The sequence below is a fragment of the Hippoglossus stenolepis genome, chromosome 4 (assembly GCF_022539355.2).
Source record: "Hippoglossus stenolepis isolate QCI-W04-F060 chromosome 4, HSTE1.2, whole genome shotgun sequence".
Lineage (NCBI taxonomy): Eukaryota > Metazoa > Chordata > Actinopteri > Pleuronectiformes > Pleuronectidae > Hippoglossus > Hippoglossus stenolepis.
This window is the reverse complement of record NC_061486.1, coordinates 26526323-26553905: the sequence shown is the minus strand read 5'-3', so window position 1 is coordinate 26553905 and position 27583 is coordinate 26526323. Positions and strand designations below refer to the sequence as shown.

The 27583-nt window shown below is 40.1% G+C and overlaps 1 protein-coding gene across 3 annotated transcripts in view; it reads left to right on the top strand.

The window, feature by feature from the left end:
* Positions 1-27583, top strand: part of LOC118106101 (chloride channel protein 2) — a 148419-nt gene that overhangs the window by 103205 nt on the left and 17631 nt on the right. For 2 of the 3 annotated variants that reach the window (XM_035154358.2, XM_035154357.2), the window contains 8 exons: positions 1951-2020; positions 3034-3144; positions 6590-6803; positions 14590-14723; positions 16316-16506; positions 19904-20015; positions 20727-20797; positions 21290-21364. In XM_035154358.2, coding sequence (XP_035010249.1) covers positions 1951-2020; positions 3034-3144; positions 6590-6803; positions 14590-14723; positions 16316-16506; positions 19904-20015; positions 20727-20797; positions 21290-21364 — 978 coding nt within the window. The remainder of the gene's footprint in view (positions 1-1950; positions 2021-3033; positions 3145-6589; positions 6804-14589; positions 14724-16315; positions 16507-19903; positions 20016-20726; positions 20798-21289; positions 21365-27583) is intronic. The other variant, XM_047339589.1, reaches the window with a different exon arrangement.

The following is a 27583-nucleotide window of genomic DNA, read 5'->3' as shown; positions in this document are numbered from 1 at the left end:
ACCTACGCCTGAGTGTGTGCGTCTATGCGCAGTGCGGAGTGTGAAAACGGCGGCAGTGTAAGGTTACAGAAGGAGATCCATTACTTCACCATGGCAGCCGGGCTTAATTACAGCTAACTATAGACCGAGCAGAGGGAGCGGGAGGAGAAGAAGAGAAAGGGAGGGATGGAAGGATGGAGAGAGATGAAGCAATGAGTGTAATTAAAAAGTCTATTTGAAACCATGGGATTATTACATCGATGAGGTTTGCGTAATGGCTTGTACAATACTCTAATATGTACCTCTTATTTAATGCTTGCGAACAGCGATCATCACCAAGTTTCTACTTGTTGTCCCTTTGCCTAACAAACACGGTGCTCCATGTGTAAGGGTTTGTGTAGCCCGAACTTTGAAGGTAAAATAGATCTGGTAAAATCACCTAAAATGATCTTTGTATTGTTGATTGAAGAAAAACTAGAAAAATCTTAATGAGTCTACACTGATGATTAGGCTAAATTCATCCAGTCAGACTGACACTGTGTTAAAATTAGTTGATAACTTGTTGTTTTGGCACTAGCCAATCAGTGTTGATCTATCTGTCCTTCATCTGTTGTAACGATTGCTTGGAGCAGTTAGCCTGACATGTTTCACTGTGATCAAATCTATACACTGATGAAGAGTTATGGCAGTAAATTGACTTTCAACAACTTAAACAGCCGCATTCACCTCATCACCATCTCTGTCATTCAGCTCGGTAGCCACCTACAGACTTGCTGTCAGTTGTTTTCCAGTCAGACAACACTAAACCTATTTGACGTGTGGGATGAAATTTAGTGGTCTGGATTCATGCAGGACACCTTCAGTTCAAAACCCAAAGATAATCAGTTCACAATTACACAAGAAATTAAAAAGCAGCCTGTCATCATAGGTTAGAAGCTGGAGCCAAAGAATATTTGCAATTTTTAAACTTAAATATGTAATCGACTTTTAGAATAGTCAACGATTCATTTTTTTTGTTGCCCACTCAGTGCAGTACTTCTTTCAACTTGCATGTGCATATAATAGTTCACAAATTAGCATAATTTCTTTTTTTTCTGTTATTCAGCTCCAACCCTGTTGCTTTAATTTCATTATTTCAACTTGCGCAGCGTAAACCTGCCTGTTTGTAATAATATGTTCTCGTGTCCTGTGTTAATGCTCCAGAGCTACTTCAGAATTATTCATTGTCATTAGTGAGTCCTCCTCAACAAAACAAGCATTTTGCTTTGATAAACTCCCAAATGGGAATTGATTTTATGAATATTTTTGCCTTGACGGAGATCAAGTGTCTGTGTCAGTCCATGTGGCGAAACGAAATAATTAAATGATCAAAGTAACCTGCGCTCCACAGACTGAAGGCACACTGTCCCGCCCCCACTGACTACCGAGCGCTTGTCACTTTCCTGGGCCATTAAGAACAAATGCCTAAACCGATAAGTTTAACTTTTCACAAGATGTGCATTCTACATACAGACAGATAGCTTTCCCTGTGTTGTCGCTATTTATGATACACAAAGTCAAATTGCAGCAAAAATTATATGTGCTGAACTCTCTGCTAAAATTTAAGTACAAGCGCACACGCGCGCAGGCGAGACGTTAATGCCCACACATTGTCAGTGGTGACATTTCCCTTTTTGTTTGTTTTCCTTAATTAGCAGTCTCTTCCGCTTGTCTGGCACAGTGGCCAATCGGCAGAGCCCGCTCATTACCCAAGGTTCATTTCAGGGTCTTAGTCAAATGAAGAGTGAAAGTGACAGCTCAATCTAACCTCAGCAATAAGCCTCGCATGGCCGCCTCCTCACTGCTGTGCAGGACTCAACTTGGCTATCATCTAGGGGCACACAGGATGGTACTTTGAAGCTAATTGAAATGCCACCCGTACCTTCTTTTTTATGTCCTCTCTTTCTTTATCTTCCTCATTTTCTTTCCTAGTTCTGGATGTCTGCGCTCGCCACCACCATCCCTGTGCCCTGTGGAGCCTTCATGCCAGTGTTTGTCATTGGTAAGACGCAATTGGCCTGTGTGTGTCTGTGTTCGTGTGTGTGTGTGTGCGTTGAAAAACCTTATATCCAATAATTAAACAGTTGCTCCTGCCATCTCATCTAAATATGAAAGCAATAGTTTTGAAATAGACTCTGACTTCATTGCTGAGAGTTAAATGAGAAAATCAATACTGCTCCCATGTGTGTATGATAATGAAGCTACAGCCAGGAACAGTTAGCGTAGCTTTTCACAAACACTGGACACAGGGGGAAATGGCTAGATAATAATTTCCTACCGCCTTCTCTTGGGCTGAGGAAATGCCACAGTTTGTCACGTTTAGTTAATCTGAAAAAACCACTGTAGCGTAAAACCATATTTTTATACATAGACTGTATATATAGATAGACAACATGACTGCTACCCAAAAGTGAAGCCAAAAGGTCTTGATCTCCACCTGGTGCCTGGCTGCAGTGTAGGTCATACATTTCTCCTCCTTCGTGTTAGTGGATGGGACGTGGATTTTTCGCAGAGCTGGTTTCTGTGCTTTAAGGTACTTGTTATGACACTGATGTTCCTTCAAGTTTAAATTTTTCCAGTAACTTTTAATTAGTTATTTAAAAGTTATAAGTGTGCAAGATGGCAGTGTTTGTATCCGCATTATTTTGGGTCATATTGGTTATCCATCACCATTTACAGTCCATGCTTTATTTAGCTAGGTTTGCTGGCTATAGTTAGCTTAGCAATGTGAGACTGATATCAATCTTCTCATCTAACCCTTCAAAAAGTGAGTAAGTGTATTTCACAAATGTTTATCACATTACAGCTCTGCCATTTCCCCCCTTACTATTGGTCATTTCCTCCAATCACACTTCCTGAACTGAGCAGATCTATATCTTTGTAAATGTTTCTGTGTGAAGAACACGCACTTTTTTTTATCTGAAGAAAAAACACAATCAACATTTTAAAGCAGTAACATCTTAAAGTAGTATTATTAATTCTGATCTTCTCTCTGTGTGTGCGTGTGTGTTTCAGGGGCAGCTTTTGGTCGTCTGGTTGGAGAAAGTATGGCAGCCTGGTTCCCAGATGGCATTCACACAGATGGCACCATCTACCCCATAGTGCCAGGAGGCTACGCTGTTGTGGGTCAGTTAAAGACACAAATGTTGCTTTGTTCTTCATCTATCAGATTCCATGCTTGAATCTTTTCCTTTTTTTACGTTTAAAAGGAAGACGTTTTTAGTATTTGCTTTCAACTGTTTTGTCAGACTTTCATTATAAACATTTAGGCTTTTGCACATTTTTGTGGAAATTCTCCTTCAGAAGCATTTCAGCTGTTTTTTTTTTTTATTATTGAGTCTGTTCAAGATGAAAACTTCACACATTTCTTTTTACTTCCCATTGAGTTTCTGTGAGGAATCAGTGGTTCCTACTCAGAACGTTAATCAGGATAAATGTATCCTACAGTCCAGTGCCTCGATTTACAGCTTCAAGTTTAAGATTCTAAATAGATCCAGATTAAAGATGACATAAAATATGATCAGACTCAAACACTCACGATGGAATCAAATTACATTTACAAGATCACCAGATTAGATTTAACTAAAGAATCCCTGAAAACAGCTCAGACACCAGCTGACAAAACAACTTTGACAAGCAGTAGTGCTGCTGTCAAGTGCTAATTCCCTGCTAGAAAGTTTGGAAGTTGAAAATGCAACTTTTTGTATAAGTCATTACTTCTGCTCAGAAATAGAAGAAGTTACTTTTATGGGCTTCTCTTCATGGAGTAAGAGCTCTTCTTTTGAATTGACTTATTTAAATTCAATCAAAAGACATAGATCGCCTGATAAATACAGGATGGAATGATAGTCAAACATAAAGAACAATATATGTAACACAGAGGATGATGAATTGTAATGTCTGAAGGTTGTGGCCTTACTGAGACTGGACACTTTTTTAGACTAGCCCATATCTTATCTTTTGAGCAAGAGACCCAGTGACCCATCTCTGGACTGCATGCTGGTTTCGTGCGTCATTAATTTCCCATGCTAATCAATCAATCAATCACTATCTATTTTTTTAACTTTTCTTACTATTAAGCCAAATTCAACAAAGGTGCACTCTTTCTGGCTGGTGGTGGCTGTCAGTTTTTCTAGTGCACATGTAGTCAGGTAGTGCAAATGTAGTGTGAATAGAAGTGAGTCCACGTCCGTGTCCACAGTGTGCGTCTACCTCAGGGCATACAACACAAACTAATAGTGACACTGCAAGCAGATTGTGAAAAAACGACTTGACAGAGTCCGAGCAATAGGGAAACAGGCAATTTGTGTTTTCCTTACCTCAACACAAACACAAGTTTAACAAAGGTAAAAATGTGAGGGATAAGATGGTTGTGCCAAAACAAAATGAACTAACAAAGCCTGACTACTAACATTGAAAATCAAATGGAACAAACACAAGACCTGGCTCACTTATCTAAAGATATATATTTTTAAGGTAAGTTATGAGTGTTTCCTATGTAGTGTAAAAATGAAAAGGGCACCCAAAACTTACCTACAGTCCTACCTCCCACCCCATTCCATTTTTTACACTTTCCTAACAAGTTCATTTAGCACTAACAGCTCAGGGAGACTACAAGAGTGATAGAGGGAGAGAAAGCCTCCCTTCAGGTGTGCTCCTTTTCCTCAGGGCCCTGGATGGTGAGGGGCCAACTCAGTCAGAGGAAACAGATAAACAAGCCTGACTGCACTGCTCAGGTGGATCAGCCTCTTAACACCTGGAGAAAAAGCAGGAGGGAGAGATATAAAGAAAAGCAGGAGGGGAGAATAAGCAAGCAAGTGCCACCTGTCTGCCATGCAACTGGAGCTCTTCACATAAATACTCACATATACAATTTATCTTATTAAAATGTATCAATAAAGCAGATCCTATAAAGGTCTGGTTTTGTCTAACAGTTATAAGTAGCTAGTGTTATTGTACTTCTTCCTCATGATCATGAAAAAATAGAGGCTTTAGAGCATTATGTTCAGAAAACCCCTTAATTTATTCAATTTCTTGCCAACACCAGCTGTCCCTTCATAACCACATCATTTCCATCCTTCCTGAAGTTGCGTGTCTAATGAGATGCAGTGTTGTGATTTGCCTCCTCTGTGCTACTTGTTGACGGTCATGCTGATTATGCCACTGTTGCTGGACGCCTGTTTTTCTGGGCTGCTGCTGCTGCTGTTGTTGTTGTGGTGGTGCACCGTAGCCCATGACTCAGTCCTTTTAAAGGCCTGACACTCTGATGAGCCTCTTTCATCTCGCAGCACAGCTCGTTTTAAGGACTAAATGTTAGGACGGGCAGAGGAAGCAGCAGCATTTATCAGAGGAGGGAAGGCAGACGCACACAGGCTTAATTAAGTTACGAGAAAGAACAATGAAACCTGCCTTTGTCGACTCGCTCACCGACCATCTGCTTCTCTCCGCTCTCTTTTCACTTTATTTTAATGCTGCCATTCTTTACTCTTTTTTCATCTCATTCATTGAATTGGACTCATCCATTTTCTCCTCTGAGCAGTGAAGGCTCACTTCGCCCCATGCCGCTCTGGCTGCTTTTATATTGCTCTTTTCACAACACTTTATTGGGGGGGGAAGAATGGGAAATATTAAGGTTCCCTTTTGTATTGAATTAGCTGAATAAGTCAGTTTTTGCCATCTAATTATACTAGAGAAGTTTGTGTGGAGGAGAATGTGAATTTGGTTTGTTGGTCTGGGAGTGTATAAAGCAGAGAGGCTGATATCTTAAAATGAGTAAATCGATTTTCAAATTGTTTTGTGGATTTAATCTGTGATGGTTACACAATATGGTGTATATGATATGGACCAGCATTGCTCCAGTATTGAACATAGTTCTACAAATATTGATTTCCTGTACTCTTTTATGTTGGTACCAGTGTAACTGAATAGTATTACCACCTGTAGGAATCATGATGATAACAGTGCAAACCATGATGAGGATAATTGCCTCCGCCAAGTAGGTTAGGTTTTCATCCCTCTCCTCTAGTATATTTGTTCTTAAGCAAATATTACCACCAAATTTGGTGGAAGGATGCGGGATGGGATGAGGAAAGAACCAGGAAATACATTTTGGTGCAGATTTTTCTCTAACATTGGCCATTTCTGACATCTTTTACTGTTTTCCCAGGGAATAATAGGGTTGTGGAATTTGGTGCAGCTTGAAATATATTTATGGTCTAGTAATGGTACATAAACCTATGTATGGTGTTTATTAGCCTGCCAGTTATTATTTTACTGTATGTGGTACATATCTAGGCAACAAGTTAGTAAGTCACATATTCACCAGGAAACATTATTTAGCCATACATTCTGTGCTATGGGGTAGTAAAGATATAATTCATTGCACTAGAAATGGTGTTAATTTTGAACTGTCTGTGATCTTAATGGATGATGCCCTTGGAGCCTCCTCAAAGGCCTCTTTAGATGGCCCCAGGTCCCACATCGAAAACCACTGATCTGAACAATTGCCTTTCTGCTGTCCCTCTCTGTTGTTTCTCTCACAAACACTGTCACTCTTCCCCTCCACCCAAAGGTGCGGCAGCCTTGTCAGGAGCAGTCACCCACACGGTATCCACAGCGGTCATCGTGTTCGAGCTGACTGGCCAGATCTCCCATATCCTGCCGGTGATGATAGCGGTGATCTTGGCCAATGCCGTGGCCCAATCCCTGCAGCCTTCCCTCTATGACTCCATCATCAGGATCAAGAAGCTGCCTTACCTTCCAGAGCTGGGCTGGGGACACCACGAGTACGTACTGTACATCATGCTTTAGAAACACAAGCACACCGTTGTTATCGTTCAATTCCATGTTATCTGTATCGCACTAAATCCCAACATACATTATCTAAAGGCACTTTACATCGTTAGGTCAAGACCTTACAAAATCCATGAGAGGAACAGTGGGTGGAAAAGAGGCGAGAGAGAGAGAGAGAGAAGAAGGGAATAGAGAGAGGAGAGAGAGACTGTCAGACTGGTTGTTATAATTCAAATAATAGGATACTAAAGATGTGATATGAATGATTACCCGTACCAGTTATTATTAGTAGTAGTATAATTATTGTTATTGTTATTATTATTACCGTATAGTATTTAATCGTTTCAATAGCTTAATTACATGAAGTATACAGCGAATAAAATCACTGTCAGTATTAATATTACAAAGTTTGACTATTAAACATGATGCAACTAATGTAGGATGTGCAGATAACACAAAACCATGCCATTAACAAGTAAAAAAACAATTGTATGACATGAGAAAAAAATTGGTTTTAACCTATGGAAACTTTTCAAGGAACATGACATTATTTTAACTACCATATGACATCCCTTGAGGGTATATGTTTATTGATTAAATAAGAAGGTCAATGCACGACCATAAACATAAGCTTTCTCCAATAGGCTGAATATACTCTACTGGCAAAGGGCACAGTTTTACAGTAAATCACAGCAACACTATAACTACACCCAACCTCTAAATGCACAAATGTCAGTAGATGCCATAAAACTGGTGAAATGCAGCTTCATGCACTGAGAGCTGATTCCTTTCATTGAAATGACTCACCTGCAGCGCTCCTCTGTTCATTTCAAGAGACTTTGTATAGTTGTGTGAGTCATTGAAAGTGACATTTTGAGGAAATGCACTTATTCGTGTATTTTGTGCACACCAAACTCAAAAAATACCGAATACTGACCGGTCAACTGAACATGGTGCTGCTGTGCTGCGTCTTCCGGTCACAGTCCAAAGACACATGCAGTGATTGGAGCCCATAGGTGTAAATGTGAGCATCAACCGAGCAGGAATGTGGTTCTTTGTATGTTGGCCTTATGATCCACTCACCACCTGCACTTGGGTGTACCCCACCTCTAGCCCAATGTCAGCTGTGATTGGCGCCAGCCCCCCGCGACCCTCAAATGATGGAGTGAAGTGGTGTAGATAATGGATGAGCTTAAGTTGGAATCACACATTTTAACCCATAGTTTGTGTTAAAATGAAAAGTCAGGTTATTATTATGCATCCTCTGACCACTATGAAGAAGCAGACTGTTGCACCAACATTTCAGTCCTTAGCTTAGCTTGGTTAAAATATGTACAATGCATAATACTATAAGTATGTATACTCAGTTTACCAGTCCTTATAGCATATGTACTACAAAGGCATCGTTGTAGGCCCACGGTTCTTTCACTGTGTTTAGTTTAATTAGTCTCATAATGGCTTAGATCTGGTGTATGCGTTTCCAGTCTTAATCTAATGTTGTAACAGCTGAAGCATAGTGCAAAGTGAGTCTTAATGGTTTTAGATATTGCTTTTAATTGAGGTGTTAAACCTCCAAGTAGCACACACTCTTAACTTCAGGGTACATGAGGAGAGTGGAATTTGCTTTACAAAAGGACAAACATTGGTGGAGGTGCCTGGCTCAATGGTCCATTGTTACATGGCATTTAAATGCCATCACCCATTAATAATTTATAGCAACTACAATATAGTGAATGGGATTACCAGCTGCTCAGTGTCCTCCGAGCTCTCTGAGACCACACAGAAGCACTTTTTGTTTAATTGTTTGGAAGCAATTATTGTTATGGATGTTGGCTAAATCATTATCTGGAGATAATAGTTCCTATGCATCATTTACAAATTGGGAGTAATGATGAAAATTTGTATTTCTTCCTCCATCTGTTCATAATTTTCTGTGGCCGGTCCCTGAAGTGTTTGGTCTCTGTCGGCTACTTGAGTCGTTCACTTTCTGCATCAGCACCTCAGTTGACCCACGTTATTCAACCCTCCTTTATCCAGACTTCTCTCACTGTGTGTCTGTGGCTTTCCTCTCTTCTGTCAGTCCTTATTATCTGGTGTGTGTGTGTGTGTGTGTGTGTGTGTGTGTGTGTGTGTGTGTGTGTGTGTGTGTGTGTGTGTGTGTGTGTGTGTGTGTGTGTGTGTGTGTGTGTGTGTGTGTGTGTGTGTGTGTGTGTGTGTGTGTGTAAAACGCGTTAATATATTTTTGAACGCTGAACAAATCAAATCAGTTTAGAAATGAGCATGAACACAGCGTTCACTCCCACGAGAGATTTATCATCATCGTATAGGCCATCACTTGAAGCGAGCGAGCGAAAATGTGTGTTTTGAGCAGTGTCTATAATAAGCTGTTGTATAGTTTATGTTCTCTTTGCTGATTATTTAATGTAGCAAACACACTATATATACAGGACCTGCCCAGATAAGTTCTCAGGGGAAAATTCATGTTCATGTTTTTATTATTTAATTTTAATATTTTAGGCAATTGGTTGTGACAAAGTAACACAGTTGCCAATTTTTTTTTGACAACTACAAAAGCAGTGACAAAGATGACTGTATATTTTAAACCAGGGGTTTGTAAAGTGGGCTCATAGGACCCCTTAGGGTCCTTAAGGGGTTGCAGGGCATCCTGGCTGAAAAGGGGAATAATTTAGTTTCATCATAATTTCATCCATAACTGACACACAGAGAGAATGTATGACTATTTCGGTCCTGAATTTCATACACTTCCTGTAATAACACATCAAAAACCAAAAATCTTGTAAAGTGGGGGTCCATTGTCTTGTTTGCGTCAGTTAAGTGCAAAAGTTATAGAACCACTGATTTAAACAAATCCTTAGGTTGGCTTGTCTTATGGTTAAAGAGGAAATAAAGGGTGTAAACTATTCTAATTGTTAATGATGATACAAAACGTAGGAACAGAGAACAGTCGGCTGTTATATTCCACATGATTTCATTAGTGTGTTGAGACACACTTAAGTTCACTAAAGCTGAAATCGTCAACAACTTTTGGATGTGGTTTGTATCACACACATTAGGAGAAACTTTAAAAATAGTCTTGTCTCTAATCTCAAACACGCACTCACTACAAGCTTTGAAGATAATGGCACATCACACCCTAAAGGATATTGTTAAGATTATCACGCCAGAGGGAACAATCTGGGAGCAATTGCCACCTCTCGTGCTCTCATGGGGAAGCAGATGGAGATTGTGGTGCAACAACTAACTCTAATATTAGAAATACTTTGCAGAGAGGAAAAAACAAAAGCAGAAGGCAAAACAAATCATGATGAGGAAATGGTTTGGGAGATGTGGTCAACTGGGGTTATCTTTTCGTTAGCTGTGTTTTTGGAGACAAAACAGGGACATGGAGCATTTCACCCATAGCCAACTCTAGAGCTAGCATGTATTCAGAGATAATTGTATTAACAGATTCGTTCTGAGCTGAGCTGTGAATGTTGGGTCAAGTTGAGTAAAATGGACCAGTGCAGGTGTCTTTTTGTGGCTCCGAGGGAGTAGCACAAGATTGGATATATTACTTAAAGTGAAGAGGCTGCAGTCAGTGTGAGTTGAGGCTGAAGACAAAATCTGGATGTGCGAAGGTTTAGGGGTATTGCAGCTTCAGGCTACATGAGTCAGTGTTATCCTCACAAAAACCTGGTCACTGAGACAAGACATCAGAGTAAAATCCTAAATCAAGTTCATTAACTAACAGTTTTTTCCCACACATAAGATAAGCATAGACATTTGAAAACAGTGGCTGTTGTGGGCTGTACTTAATGCAGCCGCAGATGTCCTGTGTAGTGATGGATTAGTAAGGACAATTTAGGTGTGCTTACTTTTATTTTAGCTCCAAAGAACGTAGTTTACTGTTTGTCTACAACAAAGCTCAATTCTCTGATAGATGCAATGGTCCACAAACAAAACTGAAACCAAAGATATAATAAACAAGAATTATCCTTTGACTTTCCTGTAATTCCCTGCAGGTCTGTTAATCTTCGTAAAATATTAATAATCGAAGGTTCGACAAATTCAAGTGAATGATATTAGACAAGTAATTAGGAAAACAGGAGAGATCTTCCATATGTGTGAGTGTGCATGTCTGTGTGTGCGGGTGTGTTGGCAGTCATTACAATATAAGATGGTCATCAATCATCCACACACAATGAAATCATTTATACTGGATGATAAACACAGTTTCCGAATCTAAGAAGTTGCCGAGCCATGAATATGATTGAGAAACAGTCATAGAGTGTGTGTGTGTGTGTGTGTGTGTGTGTGTGTGTGTGTGTGTGTGTGTGTGTGTGTGTGTGGCAAAGTGAAAATAAATGATGATATGATCATCAATCATCAAAAAATATCAATCTCGACAAAACCCACGTTTCAAAATGTTTGCAGTTGCTGAGGCATAAAGATGATTGAGGAATCCCCTTCTGTATGTATGTGGTGCATACTGGTGTGTAAACAGACACACGCTCACCTACAAAATTGCAGTCTCCTCGAATCATCTATATTTAATAACACATGCGCACTAGTAACTTCAGTTGTTCTGCAGAAAGCTTCTACTTCCCTCCATCCTTCATTTGCTTTTTTTATACATTTTCCTGCCTCTCACTCTAACTCACCAGTCTCCGTGTGTGTGTGTGTGTGTGTGTGTGTGTGTGTGTGTGTGTGTGTGTGTGTGTGTGTGTGTGTGTGTGTGTGTGTGTGTGTGTGTGTGTGTGTGTGTGTGTGTGTGTGTGTGTGTGTGTGTGTGTGTGTGTGTGTGTGTGTGTGTCATATTACTGCAGCATACAAGAGTGGAGGAGGAGGCGGCGGACCAAGGGGGGGAAATGAAACACTGTAGGAAGCGTGGTCCCCTCCAAGCTGAATGTGTTCTTCACTCCAACTGGAAATTATCCATCTCACACCCACGCTACCATCCACCCACATGCACGCACACACTAATACAAACACATAGAAAGACTTGTGTGACATGTGACACACACACATATGATGCCGTGTGCATTCGCTTGCTCACGGACAAGGAGAGAATTGGATTTCTTATCTTCTCTGTTTCTGTGTAGCTTCTGCAGATATGAACACACACACACACACACACACACACACACACACCTATATCACACATACATTTCTACCACAGATGTGCTGTTAGCCTCTCATTCTCTCTTATCATACCCAGTAGCAAACATCAAACCTTTTCCACCTTCTTCCCCCCTTCAGCGTTGGGGTAGTGGAATTTTAAGTCTAGGAACAATTACACAACATCACTGTGTGTGTGTGCATGGGCTTGGGCATTGGCACACAGTCGTTTGTGTCTGTATCTGTCTCTCTGTTTCTTAGCTGTTCTTAATGGTCAAATATAGTTTGTTGAATCGTCTGCAGTCCACTATTGTCTCTGCTCCTCTGACAGGAAGCGAAGCAACAGATGATCACATTTTCTCCGGATCATTACAAACATCCTTTTATTGGCTTCCATGCCTTCCCCCTACACCCCCCCATTCACTCCCCCAAACGCTCTCACACACACATATATCACCGCCACAAGCCTCTCATCTCTACTCTGGATAATATGGATGATCTATAAGCCTGGATTTAAAACCTTATAAGTCTGTTTATCTTGGCTCAAATCTGTAAGCTGTGGATGAAAGCAGGATAGCTCAAACTGATCAGAAGTGTTGCCCGGCCTTTGCAGGGGAGGAGGCTCAATTAAGAGGAAACCAATCAGATTCCATCAACTGGCTTTGATATCCCGAGGGAAATTAGTCTCAGCAACGGTTGTGGTCAGTTCAGAGGCATGCATTACATTATTCTCTCAGATCCACAAGCAAATGAAAAGATGCTGCCAGTTCATCAGGAAACAGAAGCTTCCTTCAAGGTTGATGATCTTTTTACTTACATTATGTTGTGAGTATACGTGTCCAGTAGAAAATAACTTGATGTCCATGGACCCTTGGGTTTGTTTAAATTGAACAGCATAACTGCGTGGAAGCTGAGATGAGAAATGACAGTCATAAAGGCTGAAAAGATTCAGAACAGCAGCTGCAAAAGCTCTGCAGCAAAAAATTCAATACAAACATACTCTGTTCTGCACTATATGATTGACAGGAAATCTGAGAGAAACCAAAGTTTATGGTCAGTTCACCTGCATAATGGGAAAAGTTCTCAAAACTAGACAAATAAACCCAACACTGTCGGCAAGTCTAGATAATCCTGCCATGGGTGCCTAGGAATTATATCGAACAGTTTTGAGGGGCGGCATGGTGGTGCAGTGTGAAGTGCAGTCCCCTCACAGCGAAAACGAATCCTGGTTCAGCCAGGGTCTTTCTGTGTGGAGTTTGTTCTCCATGTGTGCGCAGGTTTTCTCCTGGTACTTCCTCCCACAGTCATGTAGACTGGAGTTACGTTGACCTTAGGTGTAAATGTGAATGGTTGTTAGTCTCTGTGTTGGCCCTGCGATGCACTGGCGACCTGTCCAGTGTGTACCCCTCCTCCTGCTGGGATTCGATCCAGCTTCCCCCGCAATCTTTAAAGAATAAGCAATTTAGATAATGGATGGATGGACGATTTTGAGCCTCCTCACTTAGCGTCCTGTGCTTATGATAGAGATATCATGCCCTTTGCATAGTGAGGTGGAAAGTAGTCAGGATGTTTGAAAGCAATGACGGCTTCAGAAATCCTCATGCTCACACTTTTTAAATGCTAGAATTGGGAATGTTATGTCATTCAACATACAGATTATGTGTCATATTAGCCAGTTGTTTCAAAGAAACTTAAGCATGCAGAGGTCAAGGTGGACTTTTCTGAAAATAAAAATGCAGTCATTATGGTAACTTTAATATCAAGCCGTAATTAGGGATTTTGCAAGAGCTTCCCATTTTAGTGTTTTAGTATTTAAGATACTTGTGTTTTATATTTTTAGTAATTTGGGCAAACTACAGTGGTATTGGTAGGTAGCAGCTCTTTAGTGTTTCCCCACAACACCACATAAGGAAAACCCTTATAAAAGTCTTTGCTTCAGCCCAGAATTCAGCTGTTTCCAAATCGTGCTGCTGCACACAGGCCATTTGTGTAGCAGGGATGCTTGACCAACGTTGTGCTCTGTTGTGCTAAAGTGGAGCTGGGGGAGGATGTCCATCAGATTAACTTTGCATTTCAAGAGAGGTCAGTGTATTGAGTTATCTCTGCAACAAGGAGCCGACTGTTGGCCAGAGCCGGTGTTCTGGCACGGCTCCGGGCCTTGGCAACAGACACCGTCAAGCAACTGCTGTTGTGTTTGCAGGTTCTGGCAGACTCAGGCAGGAAGAAGGAGCTGAGTGTTTATGACTGGTGTACCAGGGTGTATGATTCTGCTGAGGCAAGATCTGTTTGCACAATGTCACCCAGTTACCCCCACCACACACATAGTTATGCCGTTGCTAACATCCGGATGACGTGTGCTGTCAGTAGCAGGTGTAATGGAGAACAGCTTGGTCAATATAGTTTTTATACCATAGTGGTGTGACGGGTCATCTGAAAAAGTTTGTCCAAGACATTATATTCAATGTAACATTTTAAGTCAGCTGTGTACATAATAAACTACAGGAAAACGATTTTTAAATCTTAATGGAATATCTTTTTTTTTCTTTTAGCTGCTTACCCCTATCCCCCAGCCCCGTAACCAGTTAAATAATTGCTCATATCTTCCTCCTCTTCCTCACATGTATTTTTGTATTTTTCTCTCCCTTCATTTTCTTTTTTCAGGAAGTATAATATCCGTGTGGAGGACATTATGGTGCGGGATGTTCGTTACATCACACTCAACTGCTGCTACAGAGACCTCCACAACGTCCTGTTGACGGGCCAACTCAAGACCCTGGCATTGGTGGAATCAGCAGGTGAAACACAAACACACACAGACGCACGCACATATAATCACAGAAGCATTACAAACTAGAATCGCACTCAGAGTGCAAATGGAAATAAGTCAAGTCTTATTTGGATCCAGATTTTTATTTAGATCTGCACCAAATGGCACACACTCATAAATGTCAGTCCCCTAAACATGTAAGATTTGCTTTTTCATCAAGATCCATGAATTATTATCAGAGGAATCAATTATAAAAAATCCTGAATTCGCCCTATGATCTTGATTCACACCAAAACATGTACGAGTTCTCCCTGGGATACTCTACAACATTTCATGGAAATCAGTTGAGTACGAATCAGTTGATTCGTGATCCTGCCAACTAATAAACAAACAAACGCAGATAAGCGTTATTGGTACAGACGAAAAACAGAGTTTAAAGGAGATTAAATAGTCATTCACTACAGTTCAACTTCAAATTAATAATTTTGACTCCTGTTCAGGACTGTTTAATAACACACATTTTATAACATGATACAATTAAAATATTGTGTTATCTGCTTATGCTGCTGCCCCAGTGTGGCCAAAAGATATAATACATATCTATATTTTACGTGTAACTCCAAAACAAGGTAATTTTTCATTATTCCGGAACATAGTCAACGCTTTTAAATCAAAAGTCTCTGTATACAGCACTATTAATATATAAATATAAGGATTCAGAGAATACCAAAGAGTGTTGACCCTGATCACTTTGCTCAAATTACAGAACACTAAGTCTCCTGAGGAAAACAACTGCTATTTATTAAGGTCATGATTCTAAGACAGTCCATCCTTCATCAGATATTTGAAAGATGTTTGAGAGAGTCAAAGCAACCTTTTACTTGACTGAGCACTTATATTCTTATCTACTTTAATATGAACAGTAAAAAAAGTAAAACATTTTAGTTTAGAATATTGTTTGATGTCATATTGACGTCTGTGTCCGATGTTGCTGATGCTGCTGGACTGAGCGTCTCTTCCAGTCCTCTGTGCCAAAAAGCAAATCCCAGCGACCTCGGTGTCGTGCTCTTTAAAGTGATTGATTGATTGATTGACAAACTTGCCTGAGCACAGCTTGCTGATGAGGCTGCGCTGCCGCCGCACTGAGGTGCATATTTGGTATTCCAACTGTGTCTCGATTATGCAATCGTGCAGGAACAATTAGCCGCGGCATTTAACCAAATACATAATCAGCACGTACAGTCACAAAGGCAATTACTTAAAGTAAGAAAGCTGCCCCCCACCCGCGCGCACAAACACACACACACACACACACACACCAGTTAACACACATTCACTGCATCCTGAGCTTGTTATGTAACTCAGCTGATCTCTCTGCAATGCTGCAACATGTGTTTGGAATCTCCTGCAGTCTGCTCACTCTTCCCCCTAAAACTGTTTCACTGTCTTCTCATCCTCTTGGTTCTTCTCTATTTCCTGCTCTTGCTACTTTCCTCTCCTCTCTCTTCCTTCTCTACAAACCTGCCTCCCACTTCCCCCATCCTCTGCTGCCTCCTTCTTCTATTTTTGTGCCTTATCTTTCTTCTTACTTCTCCCCTCGGTCTTTGTCTCCTCTCCCAGAGTCCATGATCCTGCTGGGCTCCATTGAGCGCGCCCAGATCCAGTCGCTGCTCTCCCAGCAGCTCGGTCGGGCCAGACGGCTCGAGTACATCCGGGAGAGAGCTGCTGCGGAGAAGAAACGCCTGTCAGTCATTTCAAACCCCGGCAGCGAGGATGACAGCCAACGAGTCAGTCAGGAGGTCCGCTTCCAGGTCAGGGTCACTGCAGCTGGACAGTTGGGGTGTGGGTGGGGCAACATTTTGAGCATCATTATCTCTTTACATCTTGCATGTACATGTGCAAGTCTTTCAAAATACATAAATATGCAGTGACAAAGAAATTGGATCGAAGCTTGGTAGCCCAGAAATAATTGGTCAAAAGTGGCTTCAATCAGACTGGGTCTTTGGGGTTGCAAATGATAATAATTTTATTTTAAAAGTAATTTTCTTGATCAATCAATGATTCTGTCTAGATAACCAGTTTATTATCCAATAAGATAAAGTAATTGTTTAAAGTACTAAGCTCAGTTTCTCAGAATTCTGTTGATGAGAAAAATATCTAAAAATCTAGACTTGCAGACCATTTGAAATGAATAAAAGCAGAGCAGCAGAGGTAGTGAGGGTTATCAGAAGTATGTCTGCATACAGGCAAACAGGATAGAAATTGATTCACTATAACATTAAATATTTACAGCCAAGTAGGCAACAATCAAAGTCAACACTCAGAGGAAGAACATCTCTTGGTATTGCTGTGTGTTGCTAAATCCTTATTGGTGCACAAAAGTATGTGACATCACCCACTTCTAACCAATGACAACGACGCAGAGAAAACCAAAAATAAAGAAACTTGTCATGCAAAGCAATCAAACCTGGTCTAAATCTTGCATGTAATAGTGTGTTATTGTAGAATTCCATAGGAGTATATGTTTCAATTGGACTTCAGGGTGTTAAAAGTAAAAAAAATGGAAATTAAATAAAGAAATATTAAGTAAGACATTGCAAAAACATTACAGTAACAAACATTACAGGATCTGCTTGGAGTTGTAGATGCAATTGTAAATTGAGTAATTTGTCCATTGATTCACACTCAATAACCTTTACTGACAAAGTGAAAACATATTGTCTGAAATATTTGCAAATTTATTAAAACGCAAAACCTGAAATCTCTCATATATAGAAGTACTCAGACCTTTAACTCTGTAGTTTTTAGAAGCACCTTTGACTGCAATTCCAGCTTTGTTTATGGCAGATGTCTACAGGGACAACCTCGACTTGATAGCTTTTTCTTCTGACTCCAATCAACTACTGGACACATTTCCAGGATGATTGAAGCAAACAGGATGCACCTGACCACAGTTAGCAGCGACACAAGGGACACGCGAGGAGTTAAACACAAGAGACTGAATCCTTAATAGAGATTTTAGTTTTAAATTTTCAATAAATTCGCAAAAAGAATTAAAAACATTTTGTCACTAATAATGGGATATTTTGATGTAAATTGATGGGGAGAAAAACGTTTTTATTAATTTACAATTAAATCTACAAAACAATAACGTGTAAAAGGGGTGGTTCCGAATTATTTCTAAAGTCACTGTACCTTGTGCACTTAAAGAGAAGCTTTAATTGGTAAAATCCTAAAAGACAAAGCCTCATGATTGGATGGTTTAAAAGAGAGGAGGGCTTGTTTAAAGTGCGACATTTACTCAGAATCACATAAACCCTTTTCACACATGGACTCTGGAAAATGTCCAGACAATTGGGTCCAGACATTCTCTGGACTTTGCCTTTCAAATATGAAGAACACAGCAGGAGAGTGTCTTGTCAAATACGTTCACAACAACACGTGCATATACAGGTTCAGGTGAGGGGTGCCGTCAGGGTAGAGCATGCAGGAGGCAGGAAGTAACGTATAAATACTGCTGGGGTAATGCCGTGGTTTTGTTTACAGCACATGGACATTGACGTTGGCTATTATCACCCAAAGCTTTCAAGTCTCAGTGTGTTACCAAGTAGACATCTTTGTCTGTGTCTTCTATATGTATGGCTCCTCTTTTTCATCCTGATATATTGTAGTCTTTTTCATTTTTGTTGCATGTTAGAAAGGTCATCAATGTGCTCACTATGAACTCTCTGGACAATATTATGATATACTCTCACATGGGCTCACTCTGAAATTAAGTTTTTACTATGGGGCCTGGCAGGAAACATTCCAGAAATATTCAGCCCCACTGAATAATTTCAGGAGAATACTCAGGGTATGTATGAGAGCAGCTACACTGTGTATTTGTGAGTCTTAGAAGGTAATAGCTCAGAGTATTAACGTGTGTGATTAAGCCATAGATAACAGAGATGAGCAGATCAGGTTTTAGAAGGATGTCTAAATTGGTTCCAGGTCCATGTGTGTACTCTGGTCCTCTTATTGTCCATTTATCTCTCCTCTGTCTTCATTTCAATTTCACCCGTTTGCAGAGAGTGGTTGAGTAGAACACCCCGAGGCATAGATGTGTGTGTGGGGGGGTCTGTGCTTGCGTGTGTATGTGTTGCTCATTTACCTTATCTCTCTCCTCTTTTCTTCGTCTCTCTGACTTCATACCATCTTTCCAAGTTCTCTCTTCCTTCCCTCTCATCAGTGTTTTTAAATGGTCACATAACCCTCAGCAGATTATGCAGTGTGACGGTGGGCTTTTAAAGGCTATCTTTATATTGAAACTCTTAAAAGGAAATGTTTTTATCTATAAATTTAACTGCTCGTATGCTAAAAGTAAAAAAAAAAAAAGTGCCATTTTGTCTTGTTTCTTGTGTTTGTAACATCGGCAGAAATCTCTCATTCGTCAGCAGCATCACATCTGTCCTTAAAGCAAATGGAGTTCGGTGTTAAAGCTTTTCAATCGACTCACTCATCTCTGTTACGCCTTTAAAGCAGACAAGGAAACAACAAACCCTGCTGTTCTTTCATTTCAGAATCCCTTTGCAGAAGATAAAACAGAGAATTTAATTAATAAAATGTCAGAATATTATTACAGATACTCCAGTTTGCTGGAGTCCAATTATTGAGAGAAAATACCAGCCTAGTGTATCAAGAATATTTCTGCATTCACTAATGGGTGACTTTACAGAAATACAGCTTAATATATCTGACTAATTTCATGCAAGCATTTGATCTGTGAAGCTTTTTATGATTGAAACTAAAATGTTCTCCCAATTCAGAAATGTATTAACATTACCAAGGAAAAATGTTTTTTAGGTCATGGAATGTAACGCCAGAATGGAAAGTCATTAGAGTCATGAAATGTTACATCAAGGCCAACATGAGAACACTTTGCTCTGAAGCTGCCTCCGTCTCTCCAGCTGTTTTTTTCCCTCTTTCTTTATGTCCTTTTTCTTTTACTAAGTGTTTTTTATCTTTCCTCCTTTTGATTTCCCTCCATCTCATCACTCAGTGGAAGAACCTCTATTTGTCTAATGAGTCCCCAGTAAAATGAAGAATTTGAAGTTTAAAGCAGGACTGCCATTTGGAAGTTTTAAGTGTTGTTTCTTATCTTTGTGTGTGTGTGTGTGCGTGTGTGCGTGTGTGCTGTGTGTGTGTGCGTGCGTGCGTGCATTCACATAGATCTCTACTGAGGAATCATCCTTCAGTCCCACACGACCAATACCTCAGAAGCCCCTCAAACCTGCTCTGAAGAGAGCGTCTGTGGTTGAGCGACCCACTGAGATCCCAACCAGTAAGACACACACATCGAAGACAGTTTTCGAACACTAAACAGAATAAGTAGTGAAGACAGGAAAGGCGGTAGATCTGGAGCACAGAACCTCTGCTAGCTTGTTGATCTACTAATAAGTTCTTATTAATTGGGGTTATATCTCCCTGATGTGGATGTTTTTCACTGATGATTCTACTCAGAAACCTGTTTATTTAGGTGTTTTTAGTATGGGTAAGACTTTACATAGTAAGTCTGCCTGTCCTTGCCTCTGAGATCATTTACAGCTATGGTGAAATTGCCTCCAGATGTCATTTGTAGTCCTGACGATATTTAGTTATGTTTTTCATTCAGTCTCAATGGAGGCTGCTAGAAAAACCTACCTGAATTTCAGTGACTGTAAATAAAGAGGGAGAACATGTCTCCACTTCCTCCCACTGTACAAAAATAAAGCCAAAGTATTGTACAACTCACAATGACACAGTTTTCAGTCAAGAATTAGCACTTGAACAAGCAGTGTGATAAAACTACTTGAAATGATAGAAACCATCTTTTGGAAGAATTTATTCCTCAATTCCCATCTGCTAACATGGAGGAGGAGGTCTTGACCTTTATTGCAGCCAGCCACCAGGGAGAGATTTAAATGTTTTGACTTTTCATGTCACCTTTATATACAGTAACTGATGGAGACGAGGGAAGTCTGATGGTTGCAATATGTCTCTGTCTCGCTTTCAGATTCACAGGATAACTCGGGCATTGCTTTGAAGAACCTGTTCTGTGCCAGTCCAGACACAGAGGGCCTGGAGGTGAGAGTCATGTCCTCGAATACACCCATTAACAATGCCAACGTTATATACACACACACACACACAAATACACATACACATACACACCACTGTGGCAACCATTCTGTCATTTACACTTTCTGTACACCCACAAAGTCCTATGCTATCTCTCACATACAGTCCTTCACGCTCCACAGTACAGCACCTCCACACACACACACACACACACACACACACACACACACACACACACACACTCGCTCTCACAGTATCTCAGCCTCAACATAAATCCTTTCTTACTTTGTCTCAGTCTTGCATCCTGCGAGGCTTTACAGACAACTCTCCTGCACCATCCTGCTTAAGGCTGGTTTAATACAACTAAGGCTTCAGTTTATTTTTTTCCCAGCAATGCAGTGAATCGGCGCTGCAAGAAAAAATATTGTCTTTTTGCTAAGTCAAACAGACAAAGAGGTTGTTGTTAACGTCATGTGCTTATTTCTGATCATCTGGAAGAAAAACAACAACATGGAGAGCCCCACGTCTCCTGAGCTCAGGAAGATGCCCAAACGAGTCAGGATATCCGTCGTGGTAAGAGCCACTGATCAGGGCTGCCATAATGCCTGAAATCCGCCAGGCAACAGGTTCATCAGCCAATCAACTGATTGTCACCCCGCCATTCCATTCCAGGGCTAATCCCAAATGCCGATGGCCAGGTTCAGCCAAAGCTCAACCGTGCCATTGTGCCAAAAAGCGTTGAACATCCTCATCCTTGTCCAACCTGTAAACCCGCCCACTGACCTTTCATGCCTGTAGTTTATCATGATATTGACTAAGCCTAGGATCCATCCAGCTTAATCAGTTTCCATTGGTCCTATGGTCGGTAAAGGTTGAAGAGAACACTTGATTACCTTAAATGCATAAAATGATTCCATAACCTTTTAAAAACACATCTGTGCTTATTATAATAATCAGCAGCATTTTAAAAATATATTTTGCTGTTTCTCAACTTCATGGTGACATTGTTTTATTTCTTAATTTAATATGATCATTTATTTTATAATCTATAATCTATTCCCATTTAAACACATTGGGTCTCCATAAACATTTCTTTTGACCCTGACACTCTTAATTTCCATGTCCTCTGTGAAACAGCTCTTCGACATTTTATCTTACCATTATTTTTGAGAGCTGTTTGTGAATTTCATTTGGTTATTTTAATTAACTCCAAATGAGCTTCCTGAAATCCTATAAAATGTAGCTTTTCTCAAACCTGTGATCTGCCTCGGGGAAGCAGTTTTAACAGGTTGTAATCACCTACTGTCATCGTACAGTTCAAATGTGGTTGAGTTATGGCCAAGTGGTCTACGAGGACGAGGATGTTCAACCAAGCATGCTGTGCTGTCCATCATCTGCTGTGTCACCCGAGGCGTCCTATCAGTGACTGCCTCCCAGAGCAGGGCCCTTCCTGTTCCTGGAGTGACCCAAAGTATCATCGCATTTCTTGTAACTGATGAAGGCCCTGTGTTACACCTTGTCTTTAATGTTCAGGGGAGGGAGGGGGAAGGACCATACCGGGGCGAGTTCGTCTGTGCATGTAGCATTAAATATCAGGATCATATCTCTTCATTAGGACCAGGCAGGTATTTGAACGACACAGATCCAGCAACCGTGCAGATGAAATGATGATGCATGAGAAGTCCTGGGAGGTATTGGAAAACATCATCACAAACTGGGATGTCGCCTGCGGTCCAATTACCAGCAACCGCCTATGCTCCGGCAGCAACGCATGTCAATCATAGAAACGAGCGTCTGATTACGAATTGAGACAAATGATTCCTCGATACGAGATCATCCAGCGTTGCATGACAAATGATCCGACAACATCTGTTTTGGAAAATCAAACACTATTAAGCATTACATAATCAAGCATTTAGATCAAATGTGTCCCCACATTTGAATTTGGTTGCTTATTAGCATCAATGATTTATTTATAATCCAGCTTTTCACATCAAACCAGTTTTCAAATGATAATAATGAAATTGTTTCACTCATCACATAATATGTCATTTCATTCACTAGGAGCCACCACCCAGCTTAAAGAGTTTCTCTGGGGTGAGCATGTTAACCACTTTTTTTTTTTTTTTCATTTTTATTTTATTAATAAGATGCAGAATTTCAGTTTAATAGTTGCTTCCTAACACACACAGTGGATCTTTGTCTTGATCATCATTTAAACTGGTTGTTAATGTCAATGCTGATAAGCATTGCCACAGCTTTGTTCTGATTTACTGTCTTAACCATCCAGACTTTATGCCATTTTGCCCAGAATGGCATTAATGTGTGTTAAAGGCATTATTACCGTGAATATGGATGCTGATTTGTTTTTGCAGTCAGTGTTTACTCTTACCAAACATTGCACCAAGTGTATGCTGCAAAACATTATACAGGACTTTTGTTGGATCCATAGTACCTTAATACAAAGTTACATGTTTTATTTATCTTACAATTTTAATTTGTTATTGTTTGTGAGTCAAAACTCATTTTGTAGTTTAAAAGAAACATCAGTAGTTATGTGTTAACAATTTTTTTTTTCGTTTTCTAAGGAATAATGTAAAATACAATGAAAATTTTAATTAATTTAAGTCCCTAAACTTATCATTTCACAAAGTCCCAGGAGCAGCTTTGCACTTAATACTGATAGCCAAGGTCTTAGATTCGTAGATTGTTTATAGATTTTTCATATTTTCAACTCATGACTTGGACCAATGTTTTTAAGTTGAACCAACTTAAAGTGACTTTTCCCACTCGCTCGTTGCTATCAGAGCGGTGGAGCAGACTTCCTAGTTAAGTAGCTTTTCCCAAAACCACTCGCACCTTTCTACTGACTATAATGTAATTGTGATATTTGCACATGGAATCAAAATTTTGCTTGGAAATCAGTCAGAACAAACATCGACAGGCAGCAAATTATTTTTTTTTTATGGAGGATGCTTTTCCTTGAACTGATTGACTGACAGTTGCATGCATCACAGCTGTTTCCAGCTGAAAAAATGGTTAAAACAGACAAAATCCATGAGCCAGGTGATTAAAAGAAAGCTATCTCAAAAAGCCCAGTGTAAAGTGTTACCCTCAGTAGTTTATTTTGCCATGTTGCTTGTTTCATATGTTACCACAGACCCTAATGGAAATGTTTGTCCCCAACATCACTTGAATATATACATAATACATGACCACACTCCTCTTCCTTCAGATTCTCAGTCATTATTGTGTCAGTGTAACTCTATTAGCACAATTAATGATTTAGACTTGGGGCACTTAAAGGGCTCCATTAGTTTCACACGTCAGTGATGGTTATTGAAATCTGTACACATTTTCAATCATTCACAAGTACAGAGCCGTGTCAGATCATTCCTCATCTATTGCTTCAGGGCCCACATACAAACCAATGGTATACAGCTGATAAATGACTCTGAGGTCTTAATCTTGTTCGTGAGGGAAAACACTGACAACATTATGTTCTCAGATCAGGCATTGTTCCCATCGAATCCGTCCAATGGCTCTCAAAGGTTTTTCAACATTAGCACCATATCCAGCTTCATTTTTTTAATATCCATATGGCAGTTTTCTGAAATGACCAGTCTCTGTTGTGAAATATCACAACAGAAAGTCCCCATAGCACTTTGGCTTCTTTACCAGAGGCGTAGTGCGATTTGTTTAAGTGCCAGAGCATTCGTGTTCTTACATGTATGTATATGGTTAATGTAGCCAATCTTTCTTCTGTGGCAAGTTTACATAATTGGTCAACTGTAACGGATTATACAATCAACTGACTTCATGAGTAGCATCATTAGGTTGAGAATATCAGCAGTATGAGACCTTACCGAGGATGTAGATTGTAAAAACACGGCGTGTAGTTTTTCTATTATTTCATTGAATCATCTATCGAGCTCATTTAATTGGCTCAGCTGTGAAAACGTAGCCAAGCTAGATTTTATTTCTTGCCTGCTGCACAAACTGTTCAAGTTGAACAGGCTGGCTTTGGAGATGCATCATAAATAAACCATCAGAAAAGTGAATGATGAATGAAAGGATGTTTTGGTGCCTTTTCATCTGTTACTTATAAAGCAAAAATCCCAGGGCCACCCAAGGGCTAATGGCACACACCAGCAGCACTTTCAACTTTGAGAAAGTTCTCTTAAACATTATGAATTGACATAGACAATCAATCCGTACACCTTAAATGTCTTTGACTGTTTCATTGATGCTCTTGCATGAGCTTTACTGATGATTTAGGTGGATGAGCGTTGTTCTGTTGAGCTTCAGCTGTACTACACCTATGACCTTAATGCAATCCATGCTTTACAATTACAAAGCAGTAGACAGACGAACTCTTAAAAAAGTATTATATCAGTAACAGAGGAGGCAAGTGGGAAGTGATTCTTTCTCTTGGTGGCATTCTGTGAACCCTGAGGCCTTTATTTCACATCATTACACCACAGTGCTCGAGTTTAGCTTTGTGGCTGCAAGGCCATGGAGACTGTAATACTCTGGAGGAACTCAAATTCAAGGTGAATAAGAAAAAACACATCTTGAACTGTAGTAATAAAAGAGATTTAAAAAGTGTGCTAGTTTCCCATATTTACAGAAGTGCTGCTCGGTGGTCCTAATGTCTTTAAAGTCTGATCAAAAAGAGCCAAAAGTGTATAAAGAAAACTATATCAAATATAATTTAATTAGGGTTAACATATCAATATCTAATACATCAAGGTATTTCTAGTTGTTTTATTTATTGAACTGTGTGATTTGGACAGGATAATGTTGGGTGGTAGAATCCCAGGGCTAACTCCTGCTCCAACACTGTGTCCAAGCACTGCTGTTTCAGAGTCCATCCTAAGTGCGTTGCAATAGGGTTAATTAGCTTCTATCAGACAGCAATCAAAATAAACCTCTTCAGACCAGACTGAAGAAAATCTGTGAAAGCCCCCTCTTTTGTGTGGTCAGATTGTGGAGTCTCCATCCATCTTTTTCTTCAGATTTATCAACTAGTTTTTTTTCATTACATCTGAATGTTAGGGGATGTTCAAATTACCTGATCTTAGTTTTTAGAACTTTCTTACTCCTTACGGGCCGTTCTATGGTGGCTACTTCCTGCCCCCACCTGAAACTTTCTGTTTCCATCTATGGTACACAGCACTCCGAATTAATGATGACGTAAATAATTAATGTGAACGATGTGAATAAGTGAGAATGTTGGTTGACGATGTGAAATTATCACAATAACTTTAAAATTCTGATTTATTATAAGTTATTTTCTAGAGTGATACAAATTTTTTAAATGTACACAAATGTACTTATTTTTTGTGACTTTATGTCCATATCTGAAACCAACCTGCAGCCTTGGTTGTAGATGAAACCTTTTAGTTCCTGAGATAAATATGAAATCTGTTTCTTTAGCGCAAAACTGTTCCAGCATCTGACATGCAAAGTAAATCTTAGTACCAATATAGGCATAACCTTTGCAGAATGCTATTTTAGATGCCACCATTGTTATGTCTGATTTTATTCACCGCATATACATCCAGTGGCCCTCATCTGCCACTGATTGTTGTAATTCAATACATTCCAGTGATTTGTTAAGAGTACAGGGGCAAATTGTATGGTCAGTGCTGAGACAGATGGTGTGTTATTAGCCCAGAAGCATGTTAGTCATTATTGCCTTGCAGTGAGCTACTTAGTAGTGAACCCCTGTAGCACTGGGTGTGTGTGTGCATTTACAGTGCCATGAGCCAGTGGACCTGTTTTCTCTTGCACGATGGAAGCGAGGAATCCTGATTACACTGTTGCTCTGAGTCCTTCGAGGCTCTGTGGGCCCGAGCAGGAATACGTACAAACAAATTTATCTTTTCTTTTTTTTTTTTCTCCCAAGACTTCACACATACACCCCAACAGCGTAAGATAAATCAAGTTATTGCTTTCCCTCCTTCCTCTTCCTTCAGCTGCACTCTCCCAGTATTTTTGTTCCTGGTTCCAGTTTAATCTCGGCGGCTCTGCTTCACCATCTTTGTCCATCTTTACCACTTCTTTAAAGCCCGCCCCCTTTTTTGTATCTCTGTCATCTCTCCTTTCCTCCCCTCCCCACCCATCCTCCCATCTAGGCTGTGAAATATTGATGCAGGGTAAATGACATCAGTCTGTTTGAGAGAAATAGTGCCGCCCAGCCTCTCAGTCTCTCCTCACTGTTTTTCTCATTATTTTTTTCTCCCTCCCTCTTGCATCTTGTCTCCATGCTTTATTTATGATGTTGTGGGCTTATTCTTCTGGAGTTTTCTTTTGTTTCTTGGGGAATGTGTGTGGTTCTTTCTTGTCATACATACGCACTTACATGAAAATACAGTCGCTTGATGCAGGAGAGAAAAGACGATCTGTGGCATTTGTGTCCTCTTTACTTGTGGCATTAACAATGTTTTGTTTTGTTTGTGTGTAATGAACCCTCTTTCTAGCTTCCCTAACTTAATTCAGGCGAACAGAAAAGCCGGGGACACAAACAAGAGACTGGTTCTAGTTTTTTATTTTATACATATTGAGAAATCAGTCAAAGAAATTGATGGATAAGTTTACTGTGAGATCAGCACATCTTAGAGCCTGTTACAGCTCTGGTGAAGAATGGTAAAAATAATGTGAAGGAAAGCAGGAATAGCTAGAGACGATGGGGTTTGAAACAGGATTCCACCCTTGGTCTGACTGGTTTATCCCACATTATCATGAAAAATAACTGCAGAATTTCACAATTATAGATGGGGCAGGGAG